Source organism: Lactuca sativa, chromosome 2 (assembly GCF_002870075.4).
Source record: "Lactuca sativa cultivar Salinas chromosome 2, Lsat_Salinas_v11, whole genome shotgun sequence".
NCBI classification, from domain to species: domain Eukaryota; kingdom Viridiplantae; phylum Streptophyta; class Magnoliopsida; order Asterales; family Asteraceae; genus Lactuca; species Lactuca sativa.
This window is the reverse complement of record NC_056624.2, coordinates 171,465,292-171,489,879: the sequence shown is the minus strand read 5'-3', so window position 1 is coordinate 171,489,879 and position 24,588 is coordinate 171,465,292. Positions and strand designations below refer to the sequence as shown.

Genomic DNA, 24,588 nt, shown 5'->3' with positions numbered 1-24,588 from the left:
TTCTTCCAATCCTCCTTTTATACTACTTTTCTTTTATTTAAAGCTCATAAAAAAAATACTATTTTGAGTATTAGGGGAGAATTATTTGTGGTAGCGATCAAACCTCCAAAAAAAACCTCCAAAAAGATATGTTTCGTGTCGTGTAACAAATTTATAAACAATAAAAATGGTCTTGATGTTGATAGCTTAAGGCCAACCAACTTTGTAGTCTTGTTAAATAGTGGTTAAGATAAAATAAAAATCGCTTTTATATCTTTGTTATTTAACATATCAATAAAACTAGAGGTAACGATAATTGTTCTCTTACCAAGAAAAGTATCTTTAGCACTTGGAAGTGCATCGTGAAAAATGAAAAAGATTTGAATGTATAATATCCCAAAAATCAATGCCAAATTTTTATTTTTAAAACCATTCCAAAAATTCTTAAATTTTACAAAACAGGTTTCCAAATGTCATAATCATGAATCAGAGTAACCCAAAATTATAAAACACATAAAATCCATGATGATGTGCATAATCAAGCCTTTGTCTTGCCCTTTGTCCTCTAAAGTACCTGAAACCATAAAATCAAACTGTAAGTCAAAGCTTGGTGAACTCCCCACACAAACATATAACATCATGCATACTGGGTCCACAATCATCGGACAGGATTACCTCTGAGCCTACACCACGAGTCTGGATTGCCCACCTGGCCCACAGCTCATCTTTGGATTACTCCCGAGCCCACAACATAAGTCTGGCTTGCCTTTTCGACCCTCAGCTTATGTCTGGCTTGCTCCTGAGCCCACAACATAAGTTTAGCTTGCCTTTCCGGCCCTCAGTTTATGTTTGGCTTGCTCCCAACCCCACAACATAAGTCTGGCTTGCCTTTCCAGCCCTCAGCTCATGTATGGCTTACTCTCAGGTTTGTTGGCTTCCGCACAGAGCAATATTGCCTCAACCTAACCGCACCATGTTGATATATACAACATATAAACATATAACTAACAACAGGTAATCATGCAGATCTAATTATTCACTAAAACATAACAACATCCTATATATCAGGATACATAACCTAGTGGGTCGGAATTGGTGCCTTCGACCTATTAGTACAGTGAGGAAAACTCACCTCATAGACTGAAAGATAGCTAAACAGATCACTTCTCTAAATACTAAATCTACCGGTTACCGATAAAATAAACAAGGACCCAATCTCAAACTACTAATCAAATGAACTAAAATGACCTAAAGTCCAATTTGGTCAAAATCAAAAGTCAAAAGTCAAAATCTCAAACCAGACCAAGTACGCCCTATGTACTCCATCTCTACGTATGACATAGAGAGTGCCTCCCAAACTACGGGACTCCCATTCAGTACGCGTTGCGTACTCTTAAGGTACGCCCAACATACTTACGTACATATTTCCCTCTTTATTAAGCACTTATTCCTTCAAGACCTCACGTCTAGAACTCAGATCTAATCCCAAATATCACCCTAAATCATAAAGTTTCCAACTTTATGACTTTGCATGGCTAGAAGGTGCCCAAAACCAAAAACCAAACTTATAACAAAACTTCAAGCTTCATTTCTCTTGCATGAGTGAAAAGAAAGGATCAAGATTAGATTTTTATGACTCCAAGCACCTTAAAATGTCTGAAAAGATTACTCATAAGGTCTAGAGTAGCTCATACTCAACTAGACCAAGATTATTGGACCAAAATGCACAAAAGCCTTCTGGAGGTTGCTAAGGAGTAAAGCTGGCAAAAATTGACCCAACCCACCAACCCAACCCGAACCCAACCCAAAATTAGCATGTTGGGTTGAAATTTCCAACCCATTTATGATAAATGGGTTAACCCGTCTAACCCATTTAATTAAATGAGTTTTTTTGGCAACTGTTTTCAACCCACTGACCCATTTAACTTTAATATATATTTAGATTAATATTGTTTAAATATTAACATGTATTAATCGAAATATTAATTTATAAATCATAATGTTGTATTATTATTTATGTTTTAAAAAATACAGTCTTAATTCTTATCTTTTTTCTTTGTGCCGAAAACACTAGTTTCTCTTCAAAACCATTTCGAAATTACATATCATTAATGGTATTTGAATAAAATCTTTGTATTTGTGAATTGAGATTGTGCTTTTATTATAATTTGAAAGTTTTATTAAGTTTGGAACTAATTTAAGTGTTGTAATCTTTAATTAATTTATTTACTTTTTTATTTTAAATGGGTCAACCCATTTTTTTAATAAGTTGGGTTAAGAATTATATAAACGGGTAAACCTAGTGACAACCCATTTATCTGAAAGGTTGGGTTGGGTTGGAAATATCCACCCATTTAAATAAAAAAGTTGGGATGGGTTGGAATCTTCAACTCAATTAATAAGTGGGTTGAACCCGAACCCAACCCCGTTCGACCCATTGCCACCTCTACTAAGGAGATGTAAGGTCCAGATCCACAAGGCTTGAAACTTCTCAATTGATTTCTTAGAGCTTCATCCCTTCAAAAATGTGCACAAAACACTAAAAAGGCTCAAAACTTCATAGATGGACATTAGGGTTTGCAAGGGGTCGTTTGGGAGGATGGAGGTTGAAGGTGGAAAGGCTTTTAGGAGTTAAGGTTGTTTAAATATGGCTCAAACCCTCAATATTTGGGTTTGCTCATCAGCCGAGTACGCCCTATGTACACAAAGGCACCCATATCACCTTTTAATGACCTATACCCGGCGTAAGGACCATTTTTGCAACAAATTTACATTTTGAGTCAAGAAAGGAAATTACCTGATTTGGCTGGGTGTTACGTAATGTATTGGGGATTGATCTTAATAACATTTTTAACTCGGAGAGTGGGTGATGGAAATAAAACTTAGTTAAGATGTCTCGGTTCTACGGAGTTTTACGTGTCATATGAAAGGAAACTTTATTTTATAAATAATGATATATAATTATATATCAAGCAAACGAATTATTAACCACAAACTATATAAATTTTATTATTTTGTTGTATTTTCATTAAAAAAAAAAATACCTAATATAATTCATCAATCATGATTGGCATCTTAATAATTTTTTCATTTGCATTCTTTTTCCCTCGATAAAACTCATCCTGATACTAGTGATTTAACTAAATTCTAAAGGAATCGGGTAATTGATATAACACATAAGTAATACAATTTTATTTTATTTTCACATGTATGGTGTATTTTGAACAGAGTTTCTGGAAGATTTTAGGTTTTAGCTTTTAAGAAAAAAAAACTTCATTTGATAATAGGGGCTTTTATTTTATTTTAAACAAAAATCTCTTAATTCAAAAGTTATTTCGAGGGCATCTTTGACACGAAACGTAGTTGTTTGGAGCTTTTAGCTTTTCCATGCTTTTAGGTTTGATTTTTATGTAATTTTATACTTTAAAATCAAAACTACTTTTGTTGAACATTTATGCATAAATAAAAGCTGAAGCTTTTTTGCCTCCAACTAACACTATCAGCTAGTTTTCTTCAAACACGCCCCCAATATCACAAATATCTATATGATTTTCTCTTATACTTATATTTTAGTGTTGGTGACAGTAAAAAAGTAACATGAACAACCAATTTCTCTACTAACGGATACGATGTGATGAATGGTTAGTGCAACCAAGCAATAATTTATATTATCTTATAGTATCTTCAATCTTGAATTATGAAGTTTAACTGTTTCTTCACCTGCGACTAGACCTGGGAATGAGGCGGGTTTGGAGCGAATCGACCTTGATCCAAACCCTTTTAACAAATTTCAAAATCCGATCAAAACCTGCTTCGTAACCTGCAGGGTTTTTGATTATCAAACTCATACCTTTATCCACCGAATCAACAGATATCAAAACCCGCCTCGTAACCCGTAAGTTTTTTGAATAATCAAACACATTTTACTTAAATCATAAAATCACATTTATTAAATAAAACTAAGTTTTGATTTAGAAAACACATTATGTACTCGATGACTTTCTATTGGAATTAAAATCATTATTTTAGTTACTTCCAATTGATTTTTGATCGTTGATTGCATTGATAGAGAATAACAATTACAAACTTTCTTCCGGTTGATAAATGACCTTATTGATTTATAAATGAAATTGGTGATTACATGATGAAATATAAATGAAATGGAATCATGACTCTTGGGAGAAGAGTGGAATTCTAGAAGGTAAGTCATCGAGTCCTATGTAAAAACAATTTAGTCTTTGGCCTTTTCTCTTTGGACTTCTGATGGGAATTTAATGTAAAATATAAATTTAGGCAATATAAAATATAAAATTATATTTCTAAAATTTATATGGCGCGGGTTATAAACGGAGCGGATCGGTGATGATCCATACCCAGCCCTTTTAATAAAAGGGTTAGCGGATACGGGTCGTTAACGGGTAAACGGATCAAAAACTATGTTCCAAACTCATATAATTGTTAAAGGTTTGGATTGGATCAGGGTCAAAACCCGCTCCATTGCCAGGCCTACCTGCGACTAAGATATAAATAAAATCGTTTCGTTCTCAACACATGACAAACTTGACAACCAACTTGGACCTTTTTTTTTCACTTTTGAAATGAGACATTGTAAGGGTCTTGTTGCATTTTCTTGAAGAAAAGTTTAAATGTACGTTAGACCTGTGCCTTCTAAACTAACAAGTAATGTTAACAGGCAAAACTTCCATTTTCAGCTTTCTCATTTAAAAAACAGCCGAGGTGACCATGGCTGCAGCTAAACTAGTAAAATCTATGCTCCCTTACACACCAACCCTATATTTTTCACCAAATCTATCCCATCACCAGACCTGAAAACCTCTCTTTATACGTAATTCTATGGTGAACCTCAAGATCTCAGATGGGATTGTTAGATAGTTGTTGTTGGGGGTATGTTGTTCCCACTTTCCACTCACCTCAGGTACACTCTTCATCGAGAAACATGTCTCCGAGCATCTCACACTAAGTTTGTATCCAAAAGCAGCCCTAAATTCGTTTGGTCCTACGCAATCCACATTAAAAACTCTTCCATGTCCTTGAATGTCATGGTTGAGGATGAAGATGACCCTTTCATTCTGTTCTTGAAGAATTACATACTTTTGACCTCTTTTGACATTAATATTGAAGGTGGTGTTGAAGGTGAAGGGAGTAGCAGAAGATGAATGATGGGTGCGGAAATGAACGTACAGGTTGGTGTAAGAACCGGTAAACCCGCAGGATGAAAGAGGACAGAAACATAATGTATGGCTACATACTTGTTCATGCTGAGCTTTCATATGGTAAATCAATGGCTCTGTGCATCCATACTTCTTGTTTTCGCAGTCTACTGTGATTGAATTGACTAGCTTCTCCATAGCCCGACATCGGTTGAATCCAATCGGCAAGCAGCATGAAGGACACTTGTGATTCGATTTCGAGCAACAACAGGAGCATGCTATGTGCCCATTCTCACACTACAATTGTCAATGGCAAATGCATTGTTAAAACAAGAGCATATGTGTATTCACAGATTTGAATTGAAATAGGGGAATTGTTAACTACCTGATAGATTGGGGAGCGTAATGATTCGAGGCAGATCGGGCAATCGAGAACGTCTGGATCGGTGAACACCACCGGAATTTCTCTGCTTGGATCTCTGATCGGTGATGAAACCGGGCTAGAACTCGAATATCCACTATCAGAATGGTAATTCTGATGTTGCCCCAAATCATCCTCGATCCAGACATCATCATCCACGTCTTCCATCGGAGTCCCTCCTGAGCCTAAATCGGAATCGGATTCCAGCGGAATCACATTCTCGTCTTCCTCAACCGTACATGACGGACAGACTCGGTGTGGCGCTCGTGATGGCTGAAACATCTGCTGCTGCGGTGCCGATTGGGAGAACCGCGGCAGCCTATTATCGAACCGGTTGACCATTGGATTCTCCGCCTCATCTTGGCCGCCGCCAGCAGACGCCATTGAGGCCGAAGCTTGAACCCTCCTGACCATGTTTTGACTTCTGTCCGCCATAGATTTGAGATTTTTGATTTTTAAAATATGAAAGGGACAGAGCAGCTGTTCTTGTCAAGAATAAAGAAATATTTATAGCGAAATTTTACACCGGCTCCCGACTTCATTAAAGAAAAAAAAAGGGGGAACAAAAAAAATAAACTATTTCGTGCTCGCGAATTCGAAAGAAAAGAAAAAAAAAAAAAAACAAATCATTTTAGATGAAAAAAGAAAATAACAATTATACCCTTTTATTAGTAAATATCCCCTCTTTTCCAAACCAACTCTCTCCATTTCCTCCTCCTCCCCTCAAAACATAAACATTAACAAAAGATTTTCTTTTTCTTGATATAAAGTAAATAGCAAAAAGAAAAATTGCATGCCACATCATGAAACCAGTAATGAGATATGCTCAATGTAATAATCGTCAATTGTTTTCAAGATGCAAAACGAAAAAACAAACAACTCAAAAAAAAAAAAACACTAACTCGTCCTAAATTACCAAAAAAAATATTTTTCAAGGGAATAAACACATAAGATCAATCTAGTAGCAATCACTTAAGTTTATTCAATTGCGTGCACCCATCACCCATCATATGTTTGAGGACACCTATCCATACATGAAGGGACAACTAAATAATGTCCTATTTTTTACTTGATTTGTTGCCAAAAAATTTCGAGCCCTCGGTAATTTATGGTGTTCCAAACCCACCAACTCCCATTCTTTATAAATAAATTCTCCTGTATACTCCCGATGATAAACTCTATCAAATATTATATCACACTCCCTGATAGCAACAACCACATTATCAACCGATTTCATAATCTTTGAGTTAAAATCTTCTTCTTCTTCTTCTTCTTCTTCAAATTTCATCTTTTTACTCTTACACTTCTTTGCACTTAAAACTGCTATGGTGAAAAAGGAGTTGGAATAATCCCCTGAATGTCACCATCAACATCAATGTATTGGTTCTCCAAATGAACTTCACTGGTAACTAACAACTCATCAACTTCTGTAATTGTTTCTACTTGACTTTGCACATAGGAAAAAAAATATAAAAGAAGGATACATTGTTAGACCACATAAATTCTTGGAAACTTTTAACATAATACTAATGAAAAATATGGAAGGTAAATAACATAAGTAATCTCAAAAACCAATCTTCAATACAATGTGAAATTGAAAAACTAAATGTATAAATAGGAAACTAGTTTTAGATATTAATTTAATTATTTGAATGTGTCAAATAATTTGCCCACATTTCATTTGCAATTGAATTTCTTAGTTGCTCTGCCCTACTACTACTCCCATCTGTTTCTTTTGAATTACAACACTCTTGCTCTTGTGGTCTATGTAAGAGTCCTGCATCACTTCATCTTCAAGATTTATGTCGCGATCTTCATCTAGTAGAAAGTTGTGTAGAATACAACATGCCAAAAATATGGCAGATTGTGTTTCATAAGAGTAAAATGGTTCTGTTGTACTTCGAATGATCGGAAACCTTCTTTTGAGGACATAAAAAGCTCCTTCAATGGCGTTACGTAAGGAAGCATGATGAAGATTAAACAACTCTTTTGAATTTTGAGGAGCACGCATGAAGTACTCTTTTAAATAGGCATGTCAATTCTCGACACGGCCCACAACACGATATGAGATAAACGAGTTTGGGTTGAGTTTTTCAGCCCGCTAACCCATCAACATGTTTATTAAACATGTCATACATGGGTTTGTCAAAAAACATACGGGTTGAGCCACCAACCGATTTAGAATTTTAATAAAAAAAATTATATATTTTTTAAATGTATTAAATATTATTCGTAGGAAGGTAGGATACTATGATAGGATATCATTGTATTAAGTATTGATGTTTGATAAGTTATTTTTAATGACATTTATACATTTTTTACTTATGTGTATTTTAACCTTGCATATTGTTTCTACTTGAAGGTTGAAATTCTTCATAAAGAAGAAAACGGTGTTGGAGAATCGACTTTGTTATTTGGGAGAAAAAAATGGGAATTGTGTTACATTAGCACTTGAATTTATCTGTGTTTGTATTAATGTGTTAGTTTGAACATGTTTTCATGAATGTTTTTAATTTTCATTTGCATCTAGAATTTGTTCATGTTTAATTATCTATTTTATTTATAGAATCTGACCACAAACCCACGAACCTAAATCTGACCCACGACGCCAACCTGTGAACCCGTATAAATAAGCGGGTTGACGGGTCGTATATGAGTTTATGTTCCAAACCCTCCAACTTGTGACCTGTATAGTTAAATGGGTCGTGTTCGAGTTGGTGTATTTTGACCCATCAACCCGAACACGACATGATTGTCAGGCCTACTTTTAAATGATATCGAACACCTCTATATGGTGCCATTAGTTTACTTGTATGAGGCAAGTCCGCATCTACCAAACAATATCTACCTATAAAAAGTTAAATCAATATTATTGTAAAATGTTAGATATTGAAATTACTTTGGTGTAACATCCATAAAATTCAATAAAATTTAAATTTTTTCAAAACTACTGTTTCCCTAAAAAGTGTTAACAAAACCATTGTGTCCAAAAGCATTATTCAAAATCAGAGTCATTTACAACATAGTTTTCAAAACATTTTCATTATCAGAGTATCCCAGAAATCATAAGTCCCCAAAAAATGAGGATGTGTACAATCACGCATTGACCTTGCCACGATCTACAAAAATACCTGAAACCATAAACCAAAACTGTAAGTAGAAAGCTTAGTGAGTTCCCCAAAGTACCAACACACAAAAAATAGCATATATACAAAATAACATAATATGGGTCCAATCAACCATTGGGTTGGAATACCCCAGGTCCTCAACCATCGGGTTGGAATGCCAACATACTATTGGTCTAATCAACCATAGGGTTGGAATACCCTCGACCCTCAACCATTGAGTAATCAACTAACCATTTGAATTAAACATCAGTCATGCCATGTTATAAACATGCATACTATGTCTCTCAATGGTCCTTCCTTCGTGAACAGATCGACTGGACACTATTCCAATGATGCTCATTTCACAATTCCAATTTCTTGTCACCACTAAATTTGTCAGAATTCCAACCTTACATGCATTTATATTTTGTGACGTCAAGGCTTCAAAGTCACAGAGACTTAACCAACGATATTACAAAACATTCCAATGGAACTTTGTTACTAAAAACTATTCAACAGTAATGATGTCTCAATTTCAAGGTACACTAGTTGAACATCTTTCTTGCATTAAAGTTCCCAACTCACATGTAGATTTTAATAATCAACTCCCACTATGGAAACATTTCCATATTCCCATATGACCAAGAATCATCTCAATCTAAAACATGTCATAATGGTTTGTCCAAATTAATACTTCTAACCGTTTATAAGAAACCAATCTTTTGGTAAACCTTAAAATTTTCTTGACAGTTGTTTAACAACTTTAGTCACTCAAATTTCTAGTCCTTTTTCCCTTCCAATGCCCAAGGCATTCAGAAAAATCAGAACAATTGAATATTATAACATATGAAAATGATCCTATATCTGAAGCATATGGGACTTGATTCGTAAGACCTTGTATCTCTTGCTATAATATTTCCATATATCGAATTTCCTATGTTGAATCGTTTCAAAGATGTTCATATATGTCCAAGACTAAGTTCTATTAAACCTTACAATCTAAACCTATATATTTGAAACGATGTATGAGTGTTCTCTCGCTTAAACCTTACTATAACAAAACATTTCCCAAACCTTTCAATTGGGAAATTGAAAACTTTGTTTCCTACAAATAGTATTGTAACGCTCGGTTCTGGATTTGCTTCATTGTTCGGGGATGCAACCCAATTATCAGTTGTCATAAGGTTTAAGGCCTTGGGAAAGGAAGGATTTGGCCCAATTCGGATATGGGTGTCATATTATAAGTGATCCAAGTGTTCGATTGTGTCTTCGGAGGCCAAGGGTATAATTGTCATTGGATATCTCAATCTTTTATGGATTTTGGGTTTTGTTCAGGAGTTTTTAAGGTTTGGGTGTGTTGTTAGGAGCATAGGGATTCTCGCCACCTTTTTGTGGATATAAGGTTCGTTGGAAATGGACTTAGGATGAGAGAGTTATGGTAATTTGAAGTGATTGGCAGAATTAGCCCCTGGATGGAAAATCTTGCATTTCGGTCCCATGAATGCAAGGTGGCATGCACGTGTTTGGTTGGGTACACTCAGCGTAAACTGGGGTACGCCTAACATATAAGGTTAAGTGGTCGTGAGGGTACACAAGGCGTACACCCTTCAGAGCAAAACCCTAATTTTGGGGTTCCTACCCTATAAAAGCAACATTATACCACCCTTTTGGTCATTTTAAGTCAGCCACCACCCCTTTTGACGTTCATGGAACCCTAGCGTGCTTTGGGTGAATCTTGGAGCTTGAAAGAAGATTCTTGGTAGTTTGTGGAAGAGAAGAAGAAGGTGAAAGACTCAACCTCTGGAGAAGAGCCTAGAGATCCAGTGTTAGCATCTCCATTTTGATACTTTTGAGGTATAAAGTCTCTATATTGGCTATTCATTGTATAGATCTACTTTGGGTTGGTTTTTGTCCATTTTATTACCTTTTGCTTGGTCTTGGTGAGCTAAGGGTGTTTTAGGAGCTCAATCCAGTAGATATGGACATTTTAAGGGCCCCTCATTAATAAAGGTGCAAGCTTTATGGAGTTTTTGAGTTCAAGCATGAGTTAAGACCATCCATTAAGCTCTTTTGAGTTCTAGAGTCCCATTAATCCATGCATGCTAGTAAAGTTGCCAACTTTACTTGAAAAGTCATCCATGGGAATCAGACTGGAGAGTTTGGAGCAAGGGTTAAGGTGATTAAGTGCTTAATAGAGGAGTTTAGGGACCAGGGGAGTACGTTGGGTGTACCTACCTGGTACGTTGCACATACTGGCCCCAAAGGGTGTACACTGGGCGTACCAGATGAGTACGTAGGGCGTACTCAGCCTGGTTGACCATTCTTGTTTTGTTGACTTTTTAGGCTTTGGACATTGGACCATGAGTTGGTTAGGGTTGACCATTCTGTATTTCAGGCCTTTTTAGATATTGGTCCTTCTCGGGATAGGTCCATAATGGATTTGGGCCTAATTGTAGTAATTGGGCCTTATTAGGCCTTGTGGTGTCATTTGGAGTTTGGGCTGTAATTTGGGCTTGTATATTTGGGCTAGCTAGGAATATTTGTTTTTGTTCATAAAAAGGTAAATGGGCTTTAAGAAAAGGCCCATGTGAGGCTTTGGGCCCAATTTGGAAAATTGGGCCATTAATGGGCTTTTATGCATTTTGTAGTTTTGGGCCTTTTTGGTTTTGGGCTTGGGCTTCAGTTTAGGTTAGGGGTAAAATGGTTATTTTACCCCAAGTTGGGATTATGGATCATGTTTTGGAACCCAATTGCTAATTAGGTGATATTTTGGTATTGTTAGCTCGGGAAGTTGTCAGGGCAGCAACTAAGGATTTCTTGCAGCGAGCTTTAGCATTCGAGGTGAGTCTCCTCACTGTTCTATGGGTTGAAGGCACCAATGCCGACCCATTTGGTTTATGTATGGTAGGAAGACCTGGGGGTGACCCTTGGCATTTTGTATAAAAGACCAGGAGGCGGCTCCTGGCAATTTGTATGAAAGACCAAAGCCTGAAATCTGGAAAATGTTAGTTAAGTAGTTTTAGATTGTATGCTAGTTGTCTTTGTGATACTTGCATGGAAGACCAGGAGGTGGCTCCTGGCACTTGTCTGTAAGACCCAGGGTTGTGGCCCCCGACCTAGCAAGGAAAACCACGAGGCGGCTCATGGCATAATGGCAAGACTATGGTTGGCACATAGCACTCCTATTGATTATGTTTATGTGTGATATGTATGGCTCATGATTATGTATGTTATGTGAGGATCGTTTGATATGTATGGTATGTGGTATTTACGGAATTCACTAAACTTCGTGCTTACAGTTTTGTTTATGGTTTCAGGTATTTCCGATTCGAAAAGGAAGGGCCCGACTTGATCACAATGCATCCACCCGTGTTTTCTGCAATATGTGATCTTTGAGAATGAACTATGATAAATGCTTTGTATTGAAATGTTTGGCTATGTTTTGAAAGAATTACTCTAGTTTTTTGAATATAATAAAAATGAAATTTTTTTACCCTTGATTTTTGGGATATTTCAAGTTGGTATAGAGCCTTGGTTTGAGGGATTCAAGCATACTATCGGGTATGCATGGACTCAAACTGAGGGTTTGGTGAAATTTTTTATAAAATAAACATTTTAAGAAAAAGAAATTTCTAATCAAGAAAGGGGTGTGATGCGTGCAATCGGCTGAGCTCAAGTAAGTGGTTCCCAAAATACCAATACGTGTTTATTCTGATATATGATTTGGATATGAGAATTGCATGCTAGATTAGGGCTAAGGATCTGCTCAGTATTTCATGATAGGAGAGATGCCTTTTATGCCTAATTGTATGAGCTTTAGAATTTTATGCTAGTATAGATTCCTGATAAGAGGATAAAATGGCTTAATTAGGGTATGCTGGTTAGATTTTTCATTGCCTAAATGCTGCTTGCTTTGTGCTTTGTGGGGCTCTTAGCAATGTGAGTTAGCTACTAAGTAAATATGCTAAGTCACATGTGGCACAGGCCGGATAATCTCAGAATGATGGACTTGAACCTATTACACAACTCTCGTTTGAGTCCAACCGTTCTAGGATTGAATCTTTTACTCGAAGGATTATCGGATCTCTGCTGCATCTGACTATATTCCTGAGGTAGCTAGTTGACATTAATGGGAATCCTTCAGCAGCTGAGGGTAGGTTGAGGTCGGGAACCTAGGAAAGCCTAGGGTATGCTTCGGTGGGTTAGTAGTGCGGGTTAGTGAGTTTTGGGGCCTTGGTTTGAGAAAGTGACTTAGAGGATCTGAGAGGATTGTTGAGGAAAGTATGGATAGGTGTGGAAGGTAGTATTGAGCCCGTACTACTAAAAGCACAGGATCCATACTCGAATCGGTGAGAGTCATGGAGAATCTATGAAGCTTATGGGAGTAGAATTCTTGGGCATGTTTTGATTATTGGCTTGTCGTATTTCAGTTAGGAGATGAGCACTCAGGGAGGTGGTTCTGGTTCTGGTTTTGGTTCAGGTGTAGGTACTGAGCCGATTAGCGAGCAGTTGTGGGAGTTCATCTCATCGGAGATTTCTTGCGGTATTTCAGAGATCTTAGATGAGTGCTTGGGCGCATTCCGTGCTAAGATTATGACTATCATTAGAGCTCGCACTCTTTCTTTCCAGGAGTTTCATGCTTGTGGAGCTCCTGCGCTCCATGGGGAAAGGGACCCCATTGTCAGTAGGAGGTGGTTAGCGGATAATCGGATATAGCTAACGTGTTCAGGACGAGTTTCTGCCCCGAGGAGGCGAATTTCAGACATGCTTCCTGCATATTGAAGGACAGGGCACGGGATTGGTGGGAAGAGGTTGGTAGTGAGTTGGGTGATCATGTTATCGATGCTATGTCATGGGATGACTTCTCGAACAGGCTCCGAGCTAAGTTTTCTCCAGAAATTGAGGTATAGCAGTTGGCGCGAGAGTTTCTGGATCTTCGCCAGACTACTAAGACTAGGGATGTGCATTTGGACCGAATACCCGAACTGAAACCGAAACCTGGACCGGACCGACCCGCATTAGGACCAAATAAGTTATTTGGGTCGGTTATCGGGTATCTATTTTTGCCAAATTTGGGTTTCGGGATATTCGGTCCGGGTTATCCGGTTAAAGGTTTAATCGGGTCAAAAAGACAGACCCGAAAAGTGAATAGCCACTTGAACCGCATAACCCAAATAAACCGAAATCGTCCGATTAACCCAAATAAACCGAAATGACCCGAATAACCCATATAAGGAAATTCTATATTTAGTTCAAGAAAAAATATATTAAATTAATATTTTTTTTCTTGAACTAAATATAGAATTTCCTTATTTGTTTTATTCGGGTCATTTTGGTTTATTTAGGTTATTCGGGTCATTTCGGTTTATTTGGGTTATTTCGGATTAAAAACATAGTGTAAATGTTTATTGGGTTATTTCGATCCTTTCGGGTTAATAACCGAACCAAAACTCGTATTACTCGAACCGAACCGGTCCCGTATTAGTATAATCGGTCCGGGTTTCGGTTCCCACTTTTCATCCAATTCGGATTTCAGGTTATTTGGGTTCGGTTCGGTTTGGGTTGGTTTTGGCCCGAAGCACATCCCTAACTGAGACTGTGACGGAGATCACTGCCAAGTTCAAGGAGAGGGCTTTATTGGTACTGTAGTATGCCGCAGATGAGGAAATTAAGAATGTAGGGCACCATGATATGCTGCGGGATGACATCAGAGAGTTTGTGAGTATTTCAGGGTGTGAGACCCTGAATGATATGGTTTCTAGAGCCCGAGAGAGGGAAATAGATTTGGAGCACCTCGTGAAGAGGGGATCGGATTAGGGGCATTGGGTCGAAGGTATGTGGTATGGGTTCAGTAGGTTGGTTATCCAACATCGTTAGGATTCGGTGGTTCTAGTCATTGTGCTCGGATTGACTTGTGGGGGCGCCAAGGGAAGTGGTCTATTGCTGAGGTTTTGGTTTGAGAATCTATTATATGGACTTCAAGATTTGAGTGTAGTATCATTTCAAAGCATCTGGGGTTATTAGTTTTGTTGGGATTGGGGAAGTGTTCATCTGGTCTTCAGGGGTTGCATGGTCTTTCTGGAATGGTTAGTAATGGAACACTAACATTAGTAAGTGCAGGTCGTCAGCAGATCGATCATTAGAGGGTAAGAAGGATTGCGAATCCTTCAATTCTCGTGTGTTGTAAGAGCTTAGTCGAATCAAAGTGGGGGAGAATCGTTTAGGTTTTCAGGAACAGAAGCAGGTGTGAAACTGGGGTGAGTTTCGCATCCCCATCGGGGAGGAAGGCGCCCCAAGTGGCTATTTAGATTGTGGATAGTGTGAGTTGGGAGTTCGGGAAACTTCCCAAAATTGGGTTCACGTCTTCTTGGTGTTTGATTGTAGGCTTTGGGGGAACCAAGTTTGGGGATTCCATTCATGACTTGAGTTCAGTTGGGTGTTCAGTCGAGTGCATGCTTGATCCTAGATGTGTTCGAATTGAAAGATTATCGGTAAGGTATTGGGTCGCGGTTGTGGCAGTGTGGAAGTGTTGTAAGACTGCGGGGTCGCCCGTAGCATTCACTAGTGGTCAGTTAGTGTGGACGTGTTGTAAGACTGTGGGTTGGCCCGTAGCATTCACTAGTGGTAAGTGAATGTGGAAGTTGTGTAAGACTATAGGGTGGCCCATAGAATTCACTAGTGGTCAATTAGTGTGGAAGTGTCGTAAGACTACGGGGTGGCCCATAGCATTCAGTAGTGGTCAGTTAGTGTGGGAAGTCTTGTAAGACTGCGGGGTGGCCCGTAGCATTTACCGGTCATTGTGCAGTGGTGAGATTGTGGCAAATATGTGATTTGCTCACGGGTTTCTTCAAATGGTCTAGGCCAGGGTGGGTTTGCTCGCAAGGTTGTAGGAGGGCCACAATAGGTTTGGAATAAGGAATTGGTAGGTCGTAGGAAACCGGATATAAGGTAAGACTACAATTGGTCCTGTAGTGTTCAACTTAGCATTGGGTTTAGTATCAAGATGGTTTGGGTAATTATTGTCGGCCGAAGTTTCCTTTCGGAGGTCGTGTGGGGCGATTGTGAAGGTGTGCTTTGCCTCATCAACCGGGCAGGAAACCGATAATCTAGATAGTTAACAGATAAGTTGGGACTAGGGAGGTTTTGGTTACTTTTGCACTACTAGAAAAACAGCCTTTTACGACGCTCATTGCGCGTCGTAAAAGGCTCAGACGACGCGCAAATGCGCATCAAGGAAGGCCCTGTCATAAAGAGAGACGACGCGCATTTACGACGCTCATTTACGACACGCAATGCGTATCAAGAAAAGCCCTGTCATAAAGGAAAACGACACGCATTCGTGTGTCGTAACCTTACGACACGCGTGTTAATGATACACAATGCGTATCAAGAAAACCCCTGTCAAGAAAGGCCATGTCATAAATGAAGATGACACACATTTTTGCGTATCATAATTTTAAATGTTTAAAAAAAATATTATTTATACATTTACTAATTTTCATATTAAATTTGTATTTAATGTCTCATAATAGAAAATAAAATATCATATACAAAAAATACAATCCATTGCATAAAATTTAATGTCATACAAATAATCGTTCCATGGAAAGATAAAACAAATCAATAGTTGTAACAAAAATTTACAAACTAATTAGATACAAGAAATATTAAAAAAATATACCCTCAAATGCTTTTCAAAGTCTAATCTCTGTGTCAACTCTTCAACTCACTTCTCCAGTTTGTCTTTAGGTTCTCTAAGGGCTCCAACATCTCTTGCAGTTTTAAAGGCACAAAGAAGAACAAAGCGTGATATTATTTTGCCACGTAGATGTTCTTTAGTGATGTGATGGGAATCATACCCCTTCAAAGGCACAAAAAGTAGCCAATAGCACTTGTTATGTCAAGCACAAGCACATATAGAAATATGCCACTTTGAATAAAATCAGTGTAAGTAAAGACTAGAGAGAAGATAACAACACATACCAAGTGATGGAGGCTTTGTTGCAAAGTGAACGACCAAGTCATCTACAAGAAACATGAATAAAACTTCCAAAATCTTATGTGTATCCATATCCCTCTTCTTTTAAAGTTTCCGGAATGTTTAGAATGCTCTCCTTGCCCTGTTATTTCAAGTGTCAAGGGAAAAAAAGTCACAAAGTAGTAGAAAGTAACTGTATTTATTGAAGAGTATCATGTAAACTTGTATGAAGTACATATAGTCATATATACAGACAAGATTCTAAACAGTACCTCTTTAACGGAATGGTGAAGAACTGAATTCCTTCTTCACCAAAAGCTCACGTTCTTCTTTCTGACGATCTTTTAAACGAGAGCTTCTTATCCCTGGTAACAAGGACCTAGGCACCCTGCCATTAAAATACATTTAAAAAATATTACCAATTTACACCTCCTGATATATTTGGAATAACTCTTTCTAGCTTCATATGTCAAAAGACTTAGAAAGATTTCTTGCTCACCTTGGAATAAATGACATGGTCAGTAAGTAAAGCAGCTGTTGATGTGAAAGCATAAGAAGAAAATTCAGGGCAGCTCTGCGCACTGCAGCCTCTTTAGCAGCTTCCCCACAATTGAAACCTTTAAAGACAATGGTTTGAAATTAGAGTCTATGAAAGTATAAATATATCCAACCACAATATATATATATATATATATATATATATATATATATATATATATATATATATATATATATATATATATATATATATATATATATATATATATGCAAAACATCACCATGGTTGAATCCTATGTGGTAAGCCCTTGGAAAGGTCATTACAAATTCACCAGGGTTCTGTACTAACCTGCAATCATGAAACAAAAGAAATTTTCAGTAGAATGTCCCAAATCTCAACAACATGTTTTACACAATTAGTTCGAGATTTTCCAAAGGAAGTTGACAATGTGAAGTGCAAGGCATATAAGCATGTTTTACACAATTAGTTTGTTGTTTCTTGCATTTAACCTAGAAACAGAATCCAGAAAGGCAGCAGTTATGTATTAAATGATTCCCAATACTTACAGTGTGTTAAGACCGAAGTAGTTCAACTGCAACATCATGATACGTATGAAACGCCTTTTTAAACACCTTCTTCTGGTCTGAAGTGATATTAAGCCCCTTAAAAAACTGCAATCAACATTAAATCATATTATTAAACCATATTGAAAATATCCATAGTCAATATTGGAACCAAAATGCACATCTTCAACCAATTCTTCTCCAGCATGTGAAAGTCCTATGAAGTACCTTGCCTGTCTAGCAAAACTAGCAAGAAGAGACAGATTTGTATGAGCTGTGTCTCTATCTTTTAGGTGTTCTAAACTCGCAAGATCCTTAATAATGGTTATAAAAATTCCAGTATCTTCTATAACTCCATCAAAAAACAGTTCCAGTAGAAGTTTTAAACCACTTCGCTTTTTCAAGGCCTTTAAGTTTCTGTCTGTGTCTACATCCTCTAAAGATTTCCCAGGAAAGAATGTTTTCATAAGGCCTTGGACCAAAGTTGGAGAAAAATCTTTGTATCTTTGATGAAGCAATGAAAAGACCTGATTTACAGGAAAATAAATAAATAAAACTCAAATTGAAATGTGTGATGAAGCATCTGAAAAGGGTAGTTACCTGAACTACAACCTGTATGTCTGAACTTTTTAACTTGGCATCACAGATTGCAGCCACTGCTTCACTCAAAAATTTGCTTAAGTTGACATTTTTTAATTCATCCATAAGACTTTCACGCTGCTCTTAATTGATTTGCTTAAGTTTTTTTATAACTGCTGTGTTACGTTTGATGCTAGAGTCTAATGTTTGCAAGGCACTAGAGTCTGGTGAAAAAAAAGTTAAAAAGAATTTCAATAATCACTTCACAGAAGCTTAAAAAAGGAGCTTGAAATACTACTATCCAGGTCTTTCAGGATTCAGATTACTCTGACGAAGAGCCAATTTTGCTACTAAGGATTTCCTTAATTCTTCACGACGTGATACCTGCAACAAGAAATAAACATAGTTGATCTGTGGACATTATTGACTTCAAATTGAATTTAGTCCCATTTCAATTTAGTTATAATATATATATATATATATATATATATATATATATATATATATATATATATATATATATATATATATATATATATATATATATATATATATATATATGTAGATTAGGCTTTAGGGTGAGTTCAAATTGAATTAAAATGAAAACTATGACAATGGAACATGAAAAGAATGAGAATATTTTCATTTTTTACCTTTTCAACCCAGGAGTCTTTATACTCCACAATAGAAGGATTTCGCATTTTTGATATAAGCTCCATCTACAAATAGAGACTGTATATTAGTTTGGACATTTTGAAAGTAAAAAACTTTTCTAAAGCCATCACTAAATATTGAGGTTTAGATAGCCATCTTCAAATCATAAGCACATGAGAGATAAGATACCAACACATGGGTACAACTAAGCATTCATGGAATAGACGTACATACAAACATATTATGATAATGGAGCAAATGTATGCAGAGTGCAGACAAAACAAACAAATTACAAAACTTGGTAAATTCAATTTCATTCTTACTTTTTTTCTTTCATGTTTATGGCGTACAAGAAGGGCAGCACCAAATGCCCCCTTTCCAATTTGCTCAAGCACTTTGTATTGATCCATGTAGTGATGTAGCTAGCAATGCATTTCACTCTGTCATATGTATATAGTTATAAAACCATGTAAGTATACAATGTCTTAAAAGCTTGTTGTGAGGTTCAATATAAAGATCAAAATGTGAAAAGCCAACCAGAATGTGTCAGTGTCTTAAAAACTTGTTGTGAAGGTAATTAGTATAGCCAATCATTTATTAAAAACATGCTGTGAAGTTCATTCTACAAGAACACTTTTTCCTTTCACCCACCATTTATTAAAGCCATAATGAGAAACTAAGTACTCATTGGGAAAAACACAGTGTGACCATGTCCTTTATACTTGCTTTGAAATTATCCAAATTAAAGAAACGTCAAGAAATAATTCTCTGAAACTATAATGATTCTCTCAACCACCATAAGTAAATATCAAAATGTGAAAGCAGAGGATAAAGTAACGAGAATGTGTATCTACTTCTCCTTGATTTACGCCAGAATGCATTCAGTTTACGAACTCTAATTGTGGAATGACGAATGAATCACACTATGAGATACTAAATTTGAATCTAACACGGAGAGATCCAAAGGAAACAAGCAACGAGCAAAGCAAATACCACAAATAATTGCATACAACCGGATTTCGAAACGGATCCAAACTGAATTAAGCACCATAGAACTTGAAATAAGAAATGTGATATAATAATAATACAACACGATACCTGGAAAATTAATCAGAGAAGATGCAGCTCTAGGAACAACAACTGAAAGCAAAAGACAAATAAGAAGTCAACTTCAAATGCATCGTAAATCGCGCCGGAAAACAAAATTGAAGAAAAATTGAAGTAACAAAAGCTTTCTATTACTTATTATGCTGTATCAGTGACTGAATCGAAGTCAAAGTGAAAAGTAAGATTAAAGGATATACCTGATAAGGAGAATTTGAATGAAGTAACTGACGCAAAGCAGAGAAAAACAGTGAAGATGAAGATTAGTTGCTTCGGAGATGGAGAAAGTGAAATATGAAGCCTGACATTTCAAAAACAGATGGAGAAGAAGAGAAAAGACGAATAAGAATTTAACTTCAATAGCAAACATTCATAAGCGAACACAAAAACAAAAAAGTCAAAAATACATATTAGGTGAAGAGGAGAGGTCGTCATTCCAAAAACAGATGGAGAAGAAGAGAAAAATCTTTGTACCTAATTTAGGGAATAAAAGAATCTTTAGAGATTGAATGTAAGAGAAAGAAATCTAGGGCATATACATGAAGAAGAAGAGAACAATCTTCGAACCTGATGCCTCCTCCGCTTTTGTTTTCTGCATTTTGATGTTTCCGATCGTACCTTGAACCTCTGACTTTCGATCCCAAATCTGACTTGTAACCTTCGATTTCTGATCTTCAACCTCTAATTCGAGTCATATAGTTTCGAATCTCAGAAAATTTACCTTGCTACCTCTTATTTCTGATGAAAGAGGAGACTCAAATCTGAGAGAAAAATGAGGAGTCGATAATTAGGGCGAGAGGGAAAGAAGAAAAAAAAGGAAGGTGGGGTTTTCAATTTTTTAGGATTTCATTTTCCCCTGGTTATTAAAGGATGGAACGCGTGTTCCAATTAAATTTATAAAGTGACATTCTTAGACGAAACGCATCTTATTATAGGTGCCCTCCGTGTTTTTTTTGGACACTAATTTAAGGGCACGCAATAATGCACGACCTAAATCCTTAAATTTTTTGAAGAGATAACACTTTTTTAATGTCACTCTCTTTTGCATAACATAAATCAATGAGTGTCGTCGTTTGCGCGTCGTAAAAGGTCTTTTTCTTGTAGTGTTGGAAAGCTAATAGGAGGCAATGTGATGCTTTAGGTTGAAGTAGTGATTTAAGGACTCATGTGTGTGGAGTAGCTTGATGATTGAAAGTGATAAGCCACATCCAGTTAGATTAAATAATCTCAAAGTAATTGATGCAATCCTGTTGCGTTGCAGGGATGAATCCTCTACTTGAAGGATTATCTGAGCCTTCTGTCAAGTATACGTGTTCTGTAACTGGTTTTGGTCAGTGGCTTTGTTTTTGTAGTTTGCATCAAGATAATCAGGGTTGGGAGTATTATGTTGGTCAGTTATTCGATGAGGTTTTAGCATGGTAATATTTCAGCATGGGCGTTCCGTCGGGGAACCACACTATTATAGATTCAGATCTCGGAAAGGTAGAAATGGTTTTGCGGAAACTAAAGGTTTGTTTTCTGCGGAATGGAAGTTTCAGTTGTCTTGGGATGGTTGTCTTATGCGTATAATCTTCGGTTGCGTTCCTCAGATTGTTTGTTTATGTTGGATTAGGTGTCTAAACCCATAACTATAATTGGTATAAACTTGAATTGATAGTACAAATGTCCTTTTGGGTTACCTTCAAACCTGACAATTGAATAAGATGACTGTTAGAGAGAGAAGAATGATTTATTAATTTATTAATTGGTTAATAAATTAATTAGAAATCAAAATAAATGATCTTTTAATGTATTATGGAAATAATATATTAATTAGAAATCATATTGTTTAACTAATATTTAATCAAAAATTAATTTGGAATTAATTTTGGGATTAAAGAAATTAATTGAAATTGCGGGGGCTAAAGGCGACAATGTTCAATAGTTGAGCATTGGGCAATTTTTGAACCTCCCTAAAGGGGGGTGAACGAAATTTGGATGCTCCTAGGGTTTCCTTTGGCTCTAAGGGTGCCTTGAATGCCTTAGAGAGGAAATTAATGGATTAGAGTTATCTTGGATACACCTGCCTTATCCAATACCTTGCTTATCACCTATATAAACCCCTACAGGGTTTTATTTTGTCAAACACTTGATTCCTTTGAGGAATTCTGAAATTTTCCACCCTTTATCTCTCTCTCTATCTCTCTCTCTCTCTATATATATATATGTGTGTGTGTGTGTGTGTGTGTGTGTTATTCCTTGGTTGCTTTGTTTGTTTGTGAACCATTAGAGGCGCGACACTTGTGGTGCTTGCTGCCAAAAGTCTTTCAAGCAAAGATTCAAGATTGTTTGCAATAACAATCTTAAATGTATGTAACTAAACCTTAATTTTCTATGGATTTCAAAAATTATAGGAGCATACTAGGGTTTCTTCTTGTGTTCAAAGTTTGCATGTTCAATTAGAGAAAACTTAGATCCAATCAATTTAGGGTTGCATGCACACATAGGAATATACATTTTGCTCAAAACCCATCAGTGGTATCAGAGCCTAAGATTAGTTTTCTATTGAATATGATGCAATTGTGAATTGTTCAAAGGAGAAGGGAACATAATCAACATTCTGTTCAATGAACTTGTTGAGTTGTTCTGGCACTCGTCGAGTTGCATGACCTCGTCGAGTTTGGTCTTCCAACTCGCCGAGTTGGTGCGCCAGATCTGATTTCAAATTTTCTTGCCTAACTTGATGTCACACCCCGAAACCGATGGCGGAAACGTTCCGGGGTGGAAGTGACGTCATGCGTAGTATCACAACAATTGTATCATAGAAAGCGTAGTAAACACAACCAGACATTGAATACATATGAAAAATAAAGTTTACATTGTTTAATAAATAGTTTTGTTCATATCAAAAGTAAACTAGAAAGGTGCGACTCTAATGCTTCGACCTCTCCGAACTCTTGGAAGTACCTGTCTACTAATTCCCTGAGAATACAAGCACTTTTGAAAGAGTATCAGCATAAAGCTAGTGAGTTCATAAGCATTTAGTTTTGGTGGAAAAGTGTTCTTTGAATCCTTTTGAAAAGTTTTCCTCATGAAAATCCTATATTTTCTTATGAAAAGCGCGTTTGAAAACCCATTCCTTCCACGACTTCCAGGTTCGTACAAGATAAGCACAATCCAATGAATCGTGAAATGAATATGAATATCCGTTGGTTGTAAAACAATTCGTTTTGAATGGTCGGTTTATCCTGGGAAAATCCTATATTTTCCCTAAAGGTGGTTGGTTGATTATTCGTTTTAAACTGAGGTTTGCAAGTATCTACCATACTCGTTACATATATAAAAGAAGTTTTCTTTTAAAGACCCTAGTTACACCCAGAGATATATTAGTCTTAAAAACTAAATAAAAGAAAGCTGTGATGAACTAAGTCTTGAAGATATTATTAATACCCTCCAGTACTCTATCGGTTGTTACTTTGAGGTTAGTTCATTTGATTGATTATTACAAAAGTAAATTCATGTTATCTAGGTTGTGAGTTTCGTAACCATAACTGACTGGATATAGCTCGCAACGACCTGTATCCTTAATGAATTTGTCACCCATAGACCTGCCGGTCCGACTGTAGCTAGCAGTGAGGTGCGAGATTGTCAGTCCCATATAGATCTATACACAACAGTCACGCTCTCCTTACAAGAGATTCTGGTCATGAGTGCTAGTCCTCTACTCTGTTTATTGTGGTGAGTGTTACCACGGACGTGTCTCAAACATAGCCTAACAAATTTAGAAGTAATAACACCGAAAATCCTGTTTATGATTTGCATGAATCCTTTATAAAATAATAAGTTTTACTATATGATTCACAAGTTCATTGTTCTAGTTTTGAAAACCATTTGTAACAGCCCGAAATCTCAGGTATTATTTAATTATGTTTTTGGGGTGAGTGAGAGGGGACTCGGCGAGTTGGAGCCTAGACTCGCCGAGTAGGATCGCAGACTTGGTCGCGGGTCCGCGACTGGACTCGACGAGTCCAGATATGGACTCGGCGAGTCGACGCTGTTCAGCAGAAACCCTAACCGTTCAGTTTTGGATCGTATTTAATACTCTTATAGGCCGTCATTGTCTGTCTTTAGTCGATTGAGAGGAACCCTAAACGGCTGTGGGCATCTAGAGCAAGATTGGAGGATATTAGGGCTTGAAGGAAATTGTGGGGCAAGGAAGAGAAGGGTTTAGACCAAAGGAACAGCAAGGGATTCGAGTTCTGCGGATTGGAGACACAGAGAGGACATATTCCAGGTAATATTTCGGATTCCCTTCTGTTGTTTGATGTGTTTATGAATTTAGGGTTTATAGAACCCATTTGGTGATTAAATGAATTAGTGCCTCGTTACCCAACGACTATAATCTTGTAGTAGGACCTTTAGAGGTCCAGAAGGTCCCATGCATGTGTATTTCGGGACGAGACCTATCTCAGGAAGCAGTTTGATCGACTGCATGGCGTGGACTCGCCGAGTCCGATGAACAGACTCGGCGAGTAGCTTGAAGATTCACTGGGA

The 24,588-nt window shown here is 37.0% G+C and overlaps 1 protein-coding gene across 1 annotated transcript; it reads right to left on the bottom strand.

Annotated features, from left to right (window-relative positions):
* Window positions 1-4,539: 4,539 nt before the first annotated feature.
* Window positions 4,540-6,087, bottom strand: LOC111900277 (putative E3 ubiquitin-protein ligase SINA-like 9). The gene is made up of 2 exons (XM_023896158.3): window positions 5,536-6,087; window positions 4,540-5,447 (listed from the first exon to the last, which is right to left on the bottom strand). Exons 1-2 carry the CDS (start codon window positions 6,004-6,006, stop codon window positions 4,797-4,799), a joined length of 1,122 nt encoding a protein of 373 aa, XP_023751926.1. The 5' UTR covers window positions 6,007-6,087; the 3' UTR covers window positions 4,540-4,796.
* Between the last annotated feature and the right edge of the window lie 18,501 nt (window positions 6,088-24,588).